Here is a 17,188-nt window from a genome sequence, read left to right on the forward strand (position 1 = left end):
ATATATGAAAATGAATAATTAATTTGGTTGAATGAATGATGAAAAGAGAAACAACCCGGTTCCCGTCCGCCATAACCAGAGTCCTTGTCTGCTTCTTCGCGTCGTTTTTCTCTTTCCGTATTTTGATCTCTCTGCAAAATTTTCATCTCATCGGTTAGATCTCCTGAGATCGCACAACACACGATCCCACGTTCCGCGCTACCAAATATCCAATAGAGCCAACCAAGTTCGAGTTATTCTGCAATTTTTTTTTAATTTAATTTTCCCTCGAGATATCTGCGTCTGGCGGGTGAATACATCGCAGTTTAAATCTGATCGAGAAGAATAATTGGTGGGTTCTTCGTGTTTTTATATTTTGTGAAAAGGGTCATTTAGATTTTTGGAGACAAGTGAACGTAGAAAGCAACGAGTGAATTTCGATTGAGTTATTTATTTGTTTTTTTTTCATGATTTCTGTGGGAAGCAGAGTTGGGAGAACGTGTTAAGAGTTTTGGGCTGGAGATGGAAGAGACAGAGCTTGAAGAAGGCGAGGCACTGTGCTATAATGGTGTAGAGGAAGATTCCAGGATTGACCCTGATGTAGCTCTCTCGTACATTGTAAGATTTTTTATTTTTTTTTCACTTTTCTTTTCCTGCTTTAAAGATGTTATTATCTTTTTGATGGAAGGTCGAATTGCAATAATGTTGCAAGATTTACTTGGCCTTGTTTTTTGTTGTATGACACCTCTGTCAGCTCCCAAGTATTGACAGCTGGTAGTTTGCTTTTGATCAGTTTTCAACATGTTGTTTCCTTATATTCTCTGAAAAGGCTAGTGTTTTTCATTGGGGATTAGTAGTTACCATTTTTGGATTGGCCGTAGTGAATTCTGTGTCTGTAGTTTGTTCTATGTAGACGTCTACTCTGATTTGAATGATGCATCTTCTTGTACTCTTATACGAGGACATGTACGCCACTGTTGTTACACAAGCTCTTTTCTGAACCTTCTGTTGTAGGGACGAGATGAAATAAAATTCATGCATTACACCTAGCTTGAGGTGCTATCATTCTTGGTCTTGAGTAGAATAATAATAATAATAACGTTTTTCGATTGGGATTTGTTTGAAGGGGGAGAAACTCCAAGATGTGTTGGGGCATTTCCAGAAAGATTTTGAAGGTGGTGTTTCAGCTGAGAATTTGGGTAAGTTGAAAAAGAGCTGGCAGAACAAACGTGAATTCAGAATACAATGTGTTAAGAGTGTGGATTAAGAATTTGTTGGCTTAACAGGTGCAAAATTTGGAGGCTATGGTTCCTTTTTACCTACTTATCAGCGATCACCATCTAGGTCCCATGCAAATACTGCACCAGAGGTTCACAAAAATAGTATGCCAAACTCCAGGTTTCATTCGGAGGTAGATGCTGATGGATATAAATTTACGTACCCTTGTGTTGACGATCTTTCATTACAAAATAGACTAGAATGTCTTGCCTAGGTTGAATCGAGCTAATTGACATGCTCTCTGTTTAGGATCAGAGACGAAACTCATCAGCTTCAAGAAGTGTTTCACCGACTGCAAAGCTTCATGATGCTTCAGGAAAAACGATGTTGATGGGAAATTCCTTGAAAGTAGATGTAGACTTACCACTTAGACAAGTTAATGAATCCAGTTTAAACCGCGGAGTTTCCAGGAAATCCGTCAAGACTTCTGATCAGAGAATTCTGAAGGTCCGAATCAAAGTTGGATCTGATAATTTTTCGACACAAAAGAATGCTGATATCTACAATGGACTTGGTCTTGTAGTTTCTCCATCTTCTTTGTTAGATGAGAATCCTGCCACTAGTAAACCAACTAGTCGTAATCTTTTGGATTTGAAGGAGGGCTCTCCAATCAGTATTCTTCAGGTAAAACTAAAGAATTTGTTGTGATTTATGATATGTTTGCGTCTAGTAGCGCTAATTCCTTTCTTTATTCTTTGGTGGATCAGACGATGACATCCTTTTATGGTGGTCTACCTCTGTCTCCCCTATCAGAGGATTTGGTTCATCTGATGGAAAAAAGAAAGCTTGGGGTAGTTGGTGAATCCGAATTCGACAAGATGGGCGCTAAGAAATCTGGGATGTTGGTAAATGGATCTCTTTCTAGTAGGAGTGATCAAAAAGTTACAGAGGGGAAAAAATTGAAGCCATCTGTAAGGGAGTCATCTTTAACCGAATTAAAGAATCATAAGAGAAGCAGTGACAAGAATAATTCCGTTTCTGCTCTGAAGAAGGAAAATGAAACTGATCTCGACACAGTAGAATGTGATGAACTTGTATCCCATGCTTTGAAACTTCCACTTTTATCGAATTCACACTACACCAGTGATGTGGTAATTGGGACGAATGGAGATTTAACCTCCTCTGGAATGTCAGGGAAGAAATGTTTGGAAACTGAACCTGCTCGAGATATTTGCAAAGCTGAAAAGTTAACTAGAAGTCTGGGATTGTCAACTGGGGTTTCAGAAAGTAAAAAAGGAAAATCTGACAGCAGAATCACTGCTTGCTCTCTGCGTGATGTACATAAAACAGAAAACACTCATGCTTCAGGTGAATATAAGTCAAATGAATCTAAGGGAACAAAAGGCTACAGTGCTGAACCGATTGATCCCTTGAAACAGTTTCCTGTTCAGAAGGAAGGATCTGGCAGCGAGAAAGGTTCAAAATCAGCTCTCGAGAAGTCATCTTCTGGGGCCCAAAGGAAGCTGATAAGAGTTCCCAGCATAAGTTCTAAAGTTGCATATATGTCAAAAGATAAGTTGAAGGTCGATTTTTCTTTGACTTCTAAAAAGGGGAAGAACTCTCATCCTGACAGTGACAGTCTAATGTCCAAAAATGATTCACATGATCTGCGAAAGCAAAAACATGGAGACTTGGGATTCGAAAATGATGACGAATCCATTTCAGGTGAAATGTCATCTACTGAAAGGATGAAGGATCGTCAACGTATGGGTAGAATAAGTGAGAGCAATTACCATGACGGATTAAAAGATAATTGTAATAATAAAGTAAACTCTGAAAATCCACATTCTTTGGAAATATACTCCACGTCGGCTTCTAATAGAACCCCTCCTCCTGGAAATGGGCCGAGTTCTGAAGCTCCAACCAGAATGGCCGCTCCTCTTAATGAAGATTGGGTGTCCTGTGACAAGTGTGGGAAGTGGAGACTTCTTCCTCTGGGTACAAATCCCAAGAGTCTTCCAAATAAATGGCTTTGTAGGATGCTTACATGGCTGTAAGTTCTATCGTTCTTATGGAACCATCCTTTTTATGCTCTTATAACAATATGTTTCTCGTGTTTTGTGATAATCTGATGAACTGATATGGGTTCTTGACTTTGTATCTGATTTTATCCCCCTAATAACCAAGCGCAAATTTGATTTAGAAACTATCATTGTAGTGCGTTTGATGATCGAGCTAGGCCTCTTTTTTCGTTTGTCAAGGTTCTTTAATCAAAAAGGAAAAACTTATGATCTGCTATTTTCATAGGCCTGGGATGAACCGATGTAGTGTCCCGGAGGAGGAGACAAGTAATGCATTAAGGGCCCTTTACCAACCTTCTGCTTCAGTTCAGCACAACCAGATACACGATTCTCTTGCAACTCCTGTAACGGTGCCCTCAGTTCAGACACACGATGATAATAAGCAAGAGTCCCTTGTCAATTGTTCTGATACAGGTATTACAATGAGTACCATCGTCAGGTTGTCCTTTATGTACGAAGGGAACATACGTCTACTTGTCAATTCTTATCCTTGAACCCCAATCTTCAGCTTCTTCTTGAATTTCTTATGTTTTTGTTCAAATGTGCATAGCTATGAACCCGAAGACGAGGAGCAAGCGAGAGTCTGATTTGGATATTTCAAGAGCATCTAAAAGACTAAAGGAAAATGAGCAGTTTGATTATGAAAAAGGGATTTCTGATCATGGTGGGGCTTCCACAAAAGCAGTTAGCTCTATTAGCAGTTTGAACCCAACAACACATGCTCCTAGTACATCAGAATATTGTCTGCTGCATTCAAGCATACGTGATAACAAGGATTCCATTAGGAAGAGGACAGAAGATCATCATGGTTCTCAAAGTCATATGAAGCCACTTTCATTTTCAGGACACTGCCAACAAAGCTCTGGTGAATTTGTGGATGCAATGTGTGAAAGTGACCATAAGAAAGAAAAAAAAGCTAGATTTTCCAATTCTAGGGATCAGCAAAATGGTCATTGTCTAAGCAATTCTCAGGCTGAAGATTGTTTGAAAGGTGAAAGGAGTTTGGTTCGATCGTCTGTTACTGCCAATTCAAGTTCTTCCAAGGTATCTGGCTCAAGTAAACATAAAACCTGTGCCCAGGAAGTTAAAGGGTCCCCAGTTGAATCAGTGTCGTCATATCCTTTGAGATTTTCTAATGCTGATAAGGCCACTTCTACAAGAGAGAACCTCATTGGAAAAGATGATTTTCAGGATTCTCACTCCCTCACTGGCATGAGCCCGAAAAGGTTTTCAGCTGGCGAAGATGACAGAGGGAATGATCAAACAGGGATGGTGAAAAAAGATGCAGATGTGTGTGGCGTTCCCTTAGTTCAAGATAATCATAGTCCTTCTGAGAAGTATTCTTTTGAGCAATGCCAAATGGAGGGAAAATCAAATCCAGGCCTTGATCATGGTGGTGTATCTCACTTGAAGAAGCGGGAGAAGGGGCTGGCTTCACATAAAGATAAGACTAGGACGTCTGGATCTGACTCCGGTAAAGAAAAAATTAAGGCGCCTGACTCTTCACATGATTACTTGTATCTAGGACGTGACGAGAAGTATAAGAATCGAAGAAACAAATTTGATGATGAATCCAGCCCCCCAGGTAAGGCCGAAAAGTTTGTTTGCAAGAAAGATATTGCTGGAGGAAATTTAAGTGACAACAATGCAGGAAGAGGTCAGATAAAATATGACGGTCGCGATGGCCAAGAAGTTGCCATAAAAAGGCATAATCTTCTGCAGGAACACGATGACAAGAAATTACGCAAGAAAAGTGACCAGGTTGAGGTCAATGGTAATGGTAACTCACTCTCACTTCCACCCTTGGCAAGAATTCAGACTGAAACAGTTGCTAGTCTCCAGCCTGTCTCTGGATCTCAGAAAGAAAACGTTGAAAAAACTGCATTTGGTAATGGTGATGCATTAAAGGCATCAAAACAGAGCATGAAACCTGAGAACCAGAGTGTTCAACCCAGTAGCTCTAGGAATCCAAAATTGCACAAGGCTCGAGATGCTGATGTCCCAAGTCCTGTTCGAAGGGATTCCAATAGTCTGGCTGCTAATAATGCTTTGAAAGAGGCAAAGGACCTCAAACACCTGGCTGATCGTCTCAAGGTATATTCTTGTCTTGATGATTCTGACATACTTAATTGTATTGTTTCCAATGTTAAATTCATATCAAGGTTCTGTGTTACAGCATTCTGGATCAGGTGAAAGTAACGGGTTATACTTCGAAGCTTCCCTCAAATTTCTACATGCCGCCTCATTGTTAGAATCTGGAAGCACTGAAGGCTCGAAGCATAATGATGCGCACTCAATGAATATATACAGCAGCACGGCAAAGCTTTGCGAGTAAGTTATTCTCACCATTTATAACATTCTTATGTTGGGAACACAATTTATGCATTTTTTTCAAGCCATTGTTTCAATGAAAATAAGGTTTTTTGACCAAATTTTATGAGTGTTTATGGCATGAGTTCTGTCCTGACACTGAATCCTCTAAAGTCATTAAATATTGGTTTCTGAGGCAGCATAGACTTCTTTCTTGGCTATTTGCTCTGTTGAGCTTTCGTAGGGTTTCTCGTTTTAATTTAATGGTTACTCAATATTAGGTTTTGTGCTCGTGAATATGAAAAGTCGAAAGACATGGCTACTGCTGCTTTGGCATATAAATGCACGGAGGTTGCATATATGCGAGTAGTTTACTCTTCACATTCCAGAGCAAGCAGAGACAGGAATGATTTGCAAACTTCTTTGCAGATTTTTCCCCCAGGTATCAAATAGTCATTCTGTATGATGGTATAAAATGAAACCCAAAATTTACTGTGATTACACTGGTCTTAGTTTGAATATTGAAGGAATATATCTTCTTGACGACGTGATTTGTAATTTCATCATCATATTACTTCCGAATTTTGGTATTTTTTTTTCAAGAAATGTGTACAAGGGCGATCATCTCTCCTTTTGTTACTTCCCTTGGCCTATTTCATAGCCAAGCCCAATTGTTGGTCTTATTCTGTATGAATAGTAGAGTCCAATAATAGAAATTGCATAATGATTTTGCTGGGTTCTCTTTCTTCTGGAGTTGTTGAAAATCCTTGAATTGTCGGAGTTTTTATTTAACTATGGGTGCTAGCAGTTGATGCTTTTGTTGAGATATCAAAAACCGAAACATTAGTCTTTTAGGTGGGAGAACCCTCGGGGTGATTAACAATTTTAGGTTGCGCTGAACCCTCGAGGTGATTAAACCATTTTAGGTTGTGCTGTATAATTTTATATGGCTATGTAATATCGGCAGCATTAATTAGGCAAAGCTAACCACACCTAACACATGCACCTTAGTTTAGCCTGTAACACACGTCATGTTATCAGGATTGACCCGGTGATATTCCTTTAGGACACACAACACCCTGAATCCAAGAAATCAGAAGGGATGAATCGTATTCCTCTTTTGGCTATGATACAAATGTGTTTCACCCAGCATTTATAAAGTGATTTGTAAAATATAAAGTTGTAGTTGTGCGATAACTTTATCTTGTTTACTTGAGAACTTTGACGACGTTAGAGTTCTTTTTTTCTAAAATATACATTACAGTTCTAATTGTAGACTCTTGTGCTTACGAATTACGATTACCATTTAGGTGACTCTCCTTCTTCCTCTGCTTCTGATGTGGACAACTTAAACCATGCGTCTACAGACAATTCTGCCGGCTTAACCAAGGTTGGAGAGCCTGGAAGCCATGTCATCACTTCACAAAATCGGTCTGGTTTCTTGCGGCTTCTCAACTTTGTAAGTCTTGACAGTTGGGCAATCATGCTTGAGAGAGTTCTTAAACTTCTTTCTCTTTCTTTCTTTCTTTCTTTTTTTTTTTTTTAAATATTTTTTCCTGTGTGTTAGAAATACTGTTTTTTTCTTTTAAAGGCTCAGGATATTACCTTTGCATTGGAAGCCTCAAGGAAATCAAGAAATGCTTATGCTGCTGCTAGTTCAAAACTCGGAGAAACCCTGCATAAAGATGGTATCACTTCCCTAAAAAAGGCACTTGATTTTAACTTCCAAGATGTACAAGGTTTACTGCGCCTTGTTCGAGTCTCAATGGAAGCCATAAATAGTTGAACTGGGCATTACCTTTCTTCATACCAATTCTCGGATTGAGAAGGAAGAACCTGGTTGATTACAAATGGCAGAGAGGCAAAATAATATTCATTCGGTCGATAAAAGATTGGCACTGGTGATTTAATGAGCCTCAATTCCCGCAATTCCTGTACAATTTGATCGTAAGATTTATTGAGCGCATCTAAATCCGTGGAAAGCTCAAGATATCACAACTCAATACGGATGACTCGTATATATTCAGAAAATTCAATCAAGAAAAGTAGACTGTATTCTCAGGTTAAATTTTCCTTCAATTATTGTCTATGCAAGATCAGAATTCCCCCTTTTTGTGGTTCTTAGACCATATACTTGAATGTTTTGCAGGTCCGTGCATGGTGTTTCCACCCCAGCACTTGACAAGATTTAGCCTGTTTTATTCATTTATACTCTTCAATAAATGAGGTTGGGAATTGCCCTCCTTTAAGGAGTAGGTGTAAATTTATTTTGCGTAAATGCTAATTCCATGTTACTGTTTTTATTAATGAACTGTAAATAAAATTCATTTTAGTTCAGTCAGTTAACGTACGTATCAAGGGACCGTTTATCATTGTACCTCAATCACCATAAATTCAAATAATCCATAAATGAGGTTCAATGGCAGCTCCCTCTCTCCTGCGTATGAGTCAAGGACTGATTACACTTCTCCACGCAATTAGCAGCCTTGTGGGGCATGACATGAGCCAGATTCTACGAGTGCAAAACCGAGACCCCATCATGCTCGCTTACCGGGTCATGCTTGGTGTAGACTGTAGAGTTCTTTCGCGCGTGGCAGTTTTGACGATATCTGAAGCCGTATCTTACCCAGCTCCCTGCACATGAAAAGCCAGTTATAGAACCACCTCTGGGGCCTTTTGAGCAGTGCCCCAAGCTTGTGCTGCAAACTTGTATTGGACTTAGAAAGATAGCTTTTAGGAAGTATTTCTCAGCTTTTTCTTCACAAATTTCAAATTTTTGTGAATGAAAAGCTGAAAAACACTTTCTAAAAGCTGTTCCAAACACTACCTTAATCTCATTCACATAGATTTAACCGATCACATACTTATTGATACATATCATATATCTTATTTGATATGATTCGATCTCTTTATAAAAGGGACTTATGAGCAAAGCAGACGTGACACCAAGACATCAATCACTAAAATTTTTCTTTCTCCATGTCTCTCCTATTCCCAACAAAAGGGTTCTTTATGTCGTATAATTATTGTGAGTATTATAATAATTCTCAAGTATCATGAGTAAATTATGTCCGTGATCAAGATACTAGCTCTAGCAATACCTATCAAATGGTATTTTAGATCTATATCACGTGCTTCCGTCGATCTGCATTCACAGGATGTTTCTTTATCGTTAATCTACAAGTGTTTTTTCAATCTTTTCGGTATCAACAGACTTGCTAATAGGTGTTGCAAGTCTGTATATGCGAGAGACATACCTTAATTGGAAGTATTTTGAACGAAATCGGCAAAACATAATAGGAACTTGATCGATCTGGAAAATTTTTCCATGATTTTTATTCCGAAAAAATATAATCTGCAGTACTCAAAATTACATGAATCACACACTTAAACAAAAGAAGCTGAATATTGAATGGAATGATTTACTGCCTCCGAAAAGTTTACATATGTAGAAGAAAGCCCTTACAAAAAAAATACAGTTTCGAATAGCCTCGCTGAACCCCTTTTAACTCCTGCACTGCGTGGCGGCGGAGCACGATCGAGTGTATGGATTAGCTTGCGCACCTGGCTGGCAGTTGTAGTACGACGCGCCTCTCCTTGAGCATGGGACTCTGTTCGCCTGCAGCGCTCCGTAGCTGATGTACTTTGTGGTTGCTAGAATACGCCGATTGACTTCCGAATCCATCTCGAACTCGCCGCCGCTGTCGGCCATGCACTCAGCTATAGATCCTCGGCAGGTAGCGGGCTTATTGACCGGAATCCAGCTGAAGTCGCCGTCTCCGCCTGCATCGGCGGATCGATGGAGGAGGGTGAATACTAACACGGCGGAGAGGAGGAGGAGAAATGTAGATTTGGCCATTGAGTTTTAATTTTGTCAAATGGACTCTTCTGATGAAAATTAGGAAAGTGCCAAGATACTGTCTCTGAAGATTTATATATACTTTCCATGTATCTTAACAATGTATTGAGTCGAATAACTATCTTAATTATTAATTAATTTATATTATACATATACGTGGTCATGTAATAACGTACAAAACCCTTTTATTTGTTTACAAAAACACTGTTTTCTTTAATTTTTAATGAACAATTTTATTTTTTTAAAAAAAGATATAATTGTATGTGTTCTATAACTTTTATGAGACTATAATGTAGCGTTAATAATTTAAAGCCATTAATGGAACAATATTAAAATGTGAATACTTTATGAATCCCCAAAAACTCTATGAATAGTGAGTGTCGTGTGAATTTGGTTGATGATTCAAGATTGGAGCAAATTTAATTTGATGCATAATAAGAACATAATGATTAGAAAAATTATGTTTAGATCTTTCTGACCAGCAAAAAATGACTACTGTTTTATATTATTGTTAAAGAAATAAAATAATGAATTTTGGGTTTGAATTGTGTCACGCGGATTCAGATTAGTACAGAGGAAAAATGGTGGCAAACACGTTAATGCAATTCTATTCTACGAATTAATAAAATAAAAGGTAAATGACTTTATGAGCTGTTCAAGGCATAATTTTTAATCAACTTTTGCTTTCGCTATTTCTTTGTCATATTCTTCGGGAAAAAAATATCAAAAAAATAATAATTTATTTTTAAAAAAAAATTGGTACGTGAATAGCCAAGTGGTTGCGTAGCTATTTTTTTTTTTTTTTTTTTTTTTTTTGATTCGAACAGGTTTTAAAGTTACATACCCGATTTCTTTATTTACATTAAAAACGATTGGCAAATTGCAAAAGCTTGTACATGATTAATATATTTGTATTCCATGGCAACCCAACGAAGGTTAGTCTATACTACACCGGGAGTATTTTTCTCCCCCTATTTCAATATCATTAGATCATGTGGGACTCATATATTTTTATGAAAATTGACAAGACATCTTGATGATCCAATGGTTGATATTTGACCACATCATGGAGGAAGAAGTACTTCAGGTGTAGCATAGAATAATCTACCCAATGAAGTGGCTCGCTCTTTGTTAAAATTTTATATTTCTTTTTTTGCACTTTTTTGTTGGGTGTTTGAGAATTGCTCGTTATGATTTACTTGATTTGTAATTCGTGACAATTCTACTCATCAATATATATATATGTAAAAAAAATCAGTTAAAATCGAACCGAATTTTCTAAAATCAAATTAATTTTTTTTCAATAAAACGAACCGATTGAACTTTACTATGAAGATCAAAAAAATTAATCAAAAAATAATTTATTATTTTGATTAGTAACCAAATTAAATAATCTCGATCTTTTAATTTTTTTTAAAAAAAATTAAGTTCTACTTCAAAAATTTTAGTTAAAAGTTGAATTATATAAATTTAAATTATTTATTAAAAATTATATTTTCAAGTCTAGTTTTATTGTCCAATAAAATTTTATTAGAAAATTTAACAATATTAAATTTTTTTAATAAATATTAGGTTTTTTCAGTAAACAAAACTATTATGTTAAAATTCGAAACCAAAGCACCTAACTAATACTTTTAAAATTTAAAACCGAACTTCTGAATAAACTGAACCGATTTTTCAGATGAATTCAAGTCGATAGGTTATTTTGATTAGGGGTGGGAAATAATACCAAAATGCCAAAATACCGCATATACTGTACCCAAAAAAAACCTTATATATAAAAAATTTTGGTATACCGAAAACTTCATACGGTACTGAAATTTTCGGTATCGGTATAGGTATACGTTTTTGAAAAGTTCTACCGAAATACCGAACAACATTCATATTTTTAAAAAATTAATTAATATACATATAATTAAATATTAATTAATTTGGTATAGACGGTATAAATTTATGGTGAAAAACAAGAGTTTGTTTTTTAAATAATGTCGGTATAGACAGTATTATAGCGATATCGTACCGAATTTCGGTATACCGAAATTTTTCGATAAGAACGGTATGAAGATATTTCGGTATACCAAAATTTCGGTATGGTATCGGTATTGATTTTTTCGGTACCAAACTTTTCGGTACGATATGCGGTATTCTTTGAAAAAGTCGGTATACCGTATCGAACCAGCTCCAAAATTGAATTGGATATTTTCTGCTCACCCAAAACTGTAATTTATTTCAGCCCCTGATATGTCGATATACGCTCTTTCAGTTTAAAAATAACTTTTAAATTTTATTTTCTTCATTTTCTGACAGACGTAACTAGAAAATTTCAATCATCACAAAAATTTACAACAAACGGTCATTTTTCAAATCTCATGATTATTGAATTTAAGTTGTTCTAACTCGAAAAATCGCAATACAATCTCAATAATAATTGCAAAGCCAATAATTCTCAATATTTCAATTTTCAACCAATTGATTATTTTTCCTAAATTTTGCAACATTAGTTTTTAGGGTAAAAATTCAAACTTGAAAATTCATATGTATCATAAATCAATATTATCGTAACTAAATATTCGACAAAATTTAGAGTTGTCGAATTTATCTCAAAATCGCATAATTTCAAAACCTACGACTAATAAATCAATCAAAAATTTTAATGGAGTGTTCTATTTTTATTTTTTTTATATGGGGCTGAATTTCTTTTTTTAAAAAAATTTTAAACTATTAAAAAAAAATTAAAAATAGGTAGGGCTGGAGCCTACCCTAACCCAAGGGTGGCTTCGCCCCTGACTCTATGTACAAATACATCATTTGCTATACTTTACTTCATTGAGATATCTAGTTGTGTTTGAGTTGATGTATTTCAAATATATATATATTTAAATTTATTTTTGTTGTTTAGACAAATAATATCATAAATATCAAATCCGCTCTTTACATATTTGATGTTACCTGGGAAAATGAGTGAGATGAGTGAGCAATTTTCCGTGTGTAATAGGTCATTCCCTACGGGTATTCTTGACCAGGGATAATGTAGTGACCCTACATGGTATCACCTACTAACTGGCAACTAATAGCATGCATTAAACTTAATACAGCAAAATAACTTAACAGAGTAAAACATGCGGAAACAAAACCATAATTTACTTATCAGCTTAGTAACATAATCCAGGCTTAAATCTGTAGTGATACAACCAAATCGAAAACTTAAACAATAAACATTATACAGCTATATCGAATCCTGCTGTATATAAAATCCTCAAGGCTCCTGCTCCCTAGTCCTGCCTTGAACTACCAGCTCCGTCCATCCTGCGACCTGCCCCATGGAATAGGGTGTTCAAGATAACAACTAGGACGTGAGCACTAACGCCCAGTACATAGACATGAGTAAACATATGTATATAATGCATGCAACATGATGACTGGTACAGGGTCATCTAAAAGATCATGCTCAGAACCGGCGCCACATGAGTGCTGCCACCGCGCGGATCAACCTCTGGGTGCAACCACACTCGTCTAGTACACCAGAGTAGACAGACATAAATGCCCCCGCCGTCGCGGTACTCTCAGTGACAGACTATCGAGTATAGAGCTGAGCGGCTCTATAGTCAGGTATAACAAGGTATAGGCTCAACGTGTATATGCACATGACATATGAATATAGAAAGCGGTAAAACATATATCATGCCATATAATAATGCCAAATAAATGCAACATATAAACATGTATACTCGCTGGCAATCTCAGTCAATGTATACGTACCTCTAGGCTAGTTCAAGTAAAGTAGGATCCTAGGTTCCAAGCCTATATTCAAAAGTTCACCGTATCACTACATAAATTCTATAAGCCTTAACTAAGCTAATAAGTACTCCAAAACTTAAATAGATTCCCGGACCATACCTTCGTCCGTAGTTAGCCCTTTGGATTCGCTAGTCCCGGATGACTATAACCACACCTTGGTTATTCCAGAACCTCTATTATAATCGATAGAGCCCTCAAGTGTATATCTCACACTATATAACTGAAGAAGGAAACTCGAGAATTCGTATTTCAAAATGAAATCGAACGAGCCCTATTTATAGGCAAAATTCCCGGCCAGGATCGGAACTTCCAATTTCGAGATCGGAGCTTCCGATCCAGCTCACTGTGTGCATGCTTGACACGCCAAGATCGGAACTTCCGATCCGATGATCGGAGCTTCCGATCTGCCCTCCGTTCGACACTTGTCAAAACTCGCGGCTGAGTCATCGAGCATTGCTGGCAGCTGGAGATCGGAACTTCCGTTCCTGGATCGGAGCTTCCGATCTCGGTGCTTCCGCTGAGCTTCCTAAGTGGCTAGGATCGGAGCTTTCGATCTGGGTTCGGAGCTTCCGATCCGGCCCAAACTCAAAAGCCCAATAAACTCCGGAATCGGTTAATTACTAACCCTTAATCATGTTTAACATATTATTATCTTAAAATGGAATCTGGGTTACTACAGATAGTGAGTTTGAGTAGGATGGTCTGCGCATACACACACACTTAGACGAAAAAAATGTTAGTGAGTGTCGGAAGGGTTTTTAGTGTGGCCACTCCGACGCTTAAGTCAGTGAAATACTCACGAAAAAGGAAAAAAATGCTTAAGGAAATGAATATAAAGTGTTTTTCGTGAAAATGAATTGAACTCTTTGCTTTTACCTCTGCTTGGGGTATTTATAGAGTATCAAGGTCGTTGATCCTCACAGGATTATCGGGTAGTGGCTAGTGTGGCTATGATGCAGGGACGTAGCCTATGTCTTGGTCTCAACGATTTGTAAGCATGGAAAGAACGTGTCGCATGATTGTCGGTGGACAGGATCCATGCTCAATTGACTTAATCTTCTTGTATTGCCCGGCCAGGGAAAGATTCCTGGGAACCATGTGAGTCGGGGATGTAGAAGATTATCATGACTGACTAAATACTTTCTCAACTCGGGCTCACTTTCAACAAGTTTCTCCTGGGAACTATTGTAAGGCCCGAAAATATTAAATTCTTAATTACGGGATTTAAGATTTAAATTCCGAATAAGAGAGAAAAGATGAATTTAAGAATGTATGGAAATTAGAGATTTCAATTTCGGGTCAGAAATATTTAATTTGAGGGTTTTTTGGATTTTAAGATTTTAATATCCGAAATTCTTAAATTAAAAGATTAAAAATATTTTCAATTGATATTTATGGAATTTAAGATGTAATTCCAAGATTATAAATATCAAGGATTTAATTTGAGGATGAAATCCGAGCAAGGAACCATTTGCAAATATTGAGTAGTTCAAGGACTAAAATGCGATAAGGTCCGAAATGATTTAATTTTAATTCGAAAATATTTAATTTGAGAATATTTAGAGTTTAGACTTGAATTCTAATATTCTTAAATTATTTAGGATTAAAATTGAATTAAATCGCTTGTCCGGGGACTGAATTGCAATTAGGCCAAAGTTCAGGGACCAAAATGCAATTGTCATGCAAGTGGCCATAAAAACGTGACAAAACAATCAGAATGTTCAGAATTGAACGAGAGAGAAAAAAAAAACGAAGGGTTAAACCATTTTTGTCCCTTCAAGTCCCGATTAAATTCAATCCGCCCGATAGAATTTCCGATTAAGCATATATTTGTGATCACAGCTCCGAGTGCTACGTTTTGACGTAAGTTTTATGAAGTTCTACCATGTTTGAATTTTAAGTTGTTGTTAGAATTATGATTTGATTGTATAAACGTGTTCTAGTCTATACGACGATAGCATATCTAAGACGGATCGAGAAAAGATCGTCGTTTGGACATGTTTTTGAATTTTTGAAGAATTTTGTAAAATCTGAATTTTTAAGAGCTGCTGGTCACGTGTATAAGTGGATGAATTGGTGATGATATTGAGCTTAAATGATTAACAAGATGATGTTTATGCTGTTGGAATTTTCGGTTTTGATCCGTTACGCCGTCGGTTCAAGGTTTTGAATTGATATGCATTCTAAATGTCTAGAGCTCATCTTCAAGTTTCTTGTGGATGAATTGAATATGAGATTACGTTTAGAATAAAGATATAATGATATTTGAATCGAAAGATTTATCGAACTCGAATAGTTGTGACGTCGGTTTGAATTCCGATTGTATTAGCAAGATTTGAACTGAATAAGCTTTAAAGAATCATCGATTCAGATTGAAAATTGATGTTTAGATATGTTATAATCTATTTCAGATTTGAATTGAAGATTATCGAATTTGAATCGACGAGTTCGAGTTCGAATGACTTGAAGTGTTTGAGATTGAATCAAGAACACCTTCAATTAGCAAAGATTGAAATAAGCACAATTTGATGACAGATTTGGGCAGCTTGTAGTTGATCAAGAAGTGCAAGAGTGTCAGATATGTTATTCAGAAGGAAAGGTATGAATAGACATTAATAAGATGGGCAGAATATCTCGAGATTGTTTTTGATTATCGAGTTGCCTAAAATCACATACATGCATGTTTTAATATATGTTATTGTTTACGTTTACATAAATGGGATAGATTATTCAAGATAGATATCTTCTTGAATTCCCAGAATATTTATGTAAATGTTTACTTGTCTTCTTTGATTTATAGTATTTTATGTATTGAACATGTTTTATGTATTACATGTGATCCTAACAGATTTATCGGTATCGTTGAGTGATTATATGCTCATATGATTATATGATTGATGTGTTCAAGGTGTTTTATAGCATTTAATGCATACAGAACATGTTGCATTCATCTTGAACTCCAGCCTGAAAAGCACAGAGGGCAGAATGGCCTAGAGTGCAGATGACGTTTGGAGAACTGTAGTGAGTGGCATGGAATGTAGATTTACTTTCAGAATCAGATGACTCATGGCACGGAATATAGATTTATTTTATAGAGCTAGATGACTCACTATAGTTGCACCAAATTCAGGGGAATTAAGATATTTATCACCACCTCGATTGGGAGAGTCGGTGGTCGGTTAAAGATTTTATTTCCCCAGGATCCCAGAACTACGATTTATTGATATCAGATTTGAGAGCCTATTCCTTGGCACATGCATTGCATTTATGCATTAACCTAGAGATTTCTATGGTTTAGAATATGCATTTATAAATTCTAGCATGTTATGTTATTATATGACATTCATGATTGAATAAGTTACATGCTTAAATGATGTATATGCGTGTTGTTCATACTGAGATTTATTCTCACCGGAGTTATCCGGCTGTTGCTTTGTTTGTATATGTGCATTGCATCAGGTTTGGGGCATGAGCGAGTCAGATGTGGCTTGGATAGCTCAAGATTGAGAAAGATTAGCATGTGGTGACTTCGGGCTAAGAATACATTGCTGTCAAATGCATGTTAGAAGGTGTTGATTTAGTTTGAGCTTAGAAAACTTAGAATTGAGTTTATTGTATTGCACCTTAGAAACATGTATGCGATTATTGTTATGTCTAGATATGCATGTGTTTATGCTTCGGACATATTGAGATTATGTATGCAATTTTTCAGATTTGAAATAGCCCTAGCAACTTTGATCTTTGTTGTAGCCTTTGATAATTTTTGTAAATTTCTGCACCGACCCGTTTTGGTAGAATAAGCATAACTTTTTACTGAAAACTCCGATTAGGGTGCGGTTGGTGGCATTGGAAAGCTAAGACAAAGATCTACAACTGTTATGTTTATCATTTTACCAGATTCGGTCCGAAACCTATGCGCGGGCGCGCCTGAAGTGGGACGCGG

At 36.7% G+C, this 17,188-nt stretch overlaps 2 protein-coding genes across 2 annotated transcripts; one reads left to right on the top strand and one right to left on the bottom strand.

Moving 5' to 3' along the window:
- Positions 1-12: 12 nt before the first annotated feature.
- On the top strand, positions 13-7,929 carry LOC140884711 (cysteine-tryptophan domain-containing zinc finger protein 7-like). Its single transcript, XM_073291555.1, has 13 exons — positions 13-331; positions 467-597; positions 1,106-1,178; positions 1,266-1,390; positions 1,507-1,881; positions 1,965-3,250; positions 3,505-3,692; positions 3,829-5,372; positions 5,455-5,609; positions 5,870-6,030; positions 6,899-7,047; positions 7,180-7,650; positions 7,738-7,929. The coding sequence occupies exons 2-12, from the start codon at positions 502-504 to the stop codon at positions 7,372-7,374; spliced, it is 4,347 nt and encodes a 1,448-aa protein (XP_073147656.1). The 5' UTR covers positions 13-331; positions 467-501; the 3' UTR covers positions 7,375-7,650; positions 7,738-7,929.
- Positions 7,930-8,990: 1,061 nt separating this feature from the next.
- On the bottom strand, positions 8,991-9,572 carry LOC140884712 (rapid alkalinization factor). Its single transcript, XM_073291556.1, has one exon. The coding sequence runs from the start codon at positions 9,445-9,447 to the stop codon at positions 9,094-9,096; it is 354 nt and encodes a 117-aa protein (XP_073147657.1). The 5' UTR covers positions 9,448-9,572; the 3' UTR covers positions 8,991-9,093.
- Positions 9,573-17,188: the final 7,616 nt, after the last annotated feature.

This window comes from Henckelia pumila, chromosome 2 (genome assembly GCF_033568475.1).
Source record: "Henckelia pumila isolate YLH828 chromosome 2, ASM3356847v2, whole genome shotgun sequence".
NCBI classification, from domain to species: Eukaryota; Viridiplantae; Streptophyta; class Magnoliopsida; order Lamiales; family Gesneriaceae; genus Henckelia; species Henckelia pumila.

Coding starts and splice junctions, on each gene's coding strand:
- LOC140884711 (XM_073291555.1), top strand. CDS start 502: ATGGAAGAGACAGAGCTTGAAGAAGGCGAGGCACTGTGCTATAATGGT. Junction 1,179..1,265: donor TGTTTCAGCTGAGAATTTGG/GTAAGTTGAAAA, acceptor TTGGCTTAACAG/GTGCAAAATTTGGAGGCTAT. Junction 1,882..1,964: donor CTCCAATCAGTATTCTTCAG/GTAAAACTAAAG, acceptor TTGGTGGATCAG/ACGATGACATCCTTTTATGG.
- LOC140884712 (XM_073291556.1), bottom strand. CDS start 9,447: ATGGCCAAATCTACATTTCTCCTCCTCCTCTCCGCCGTGTTAGTATTC.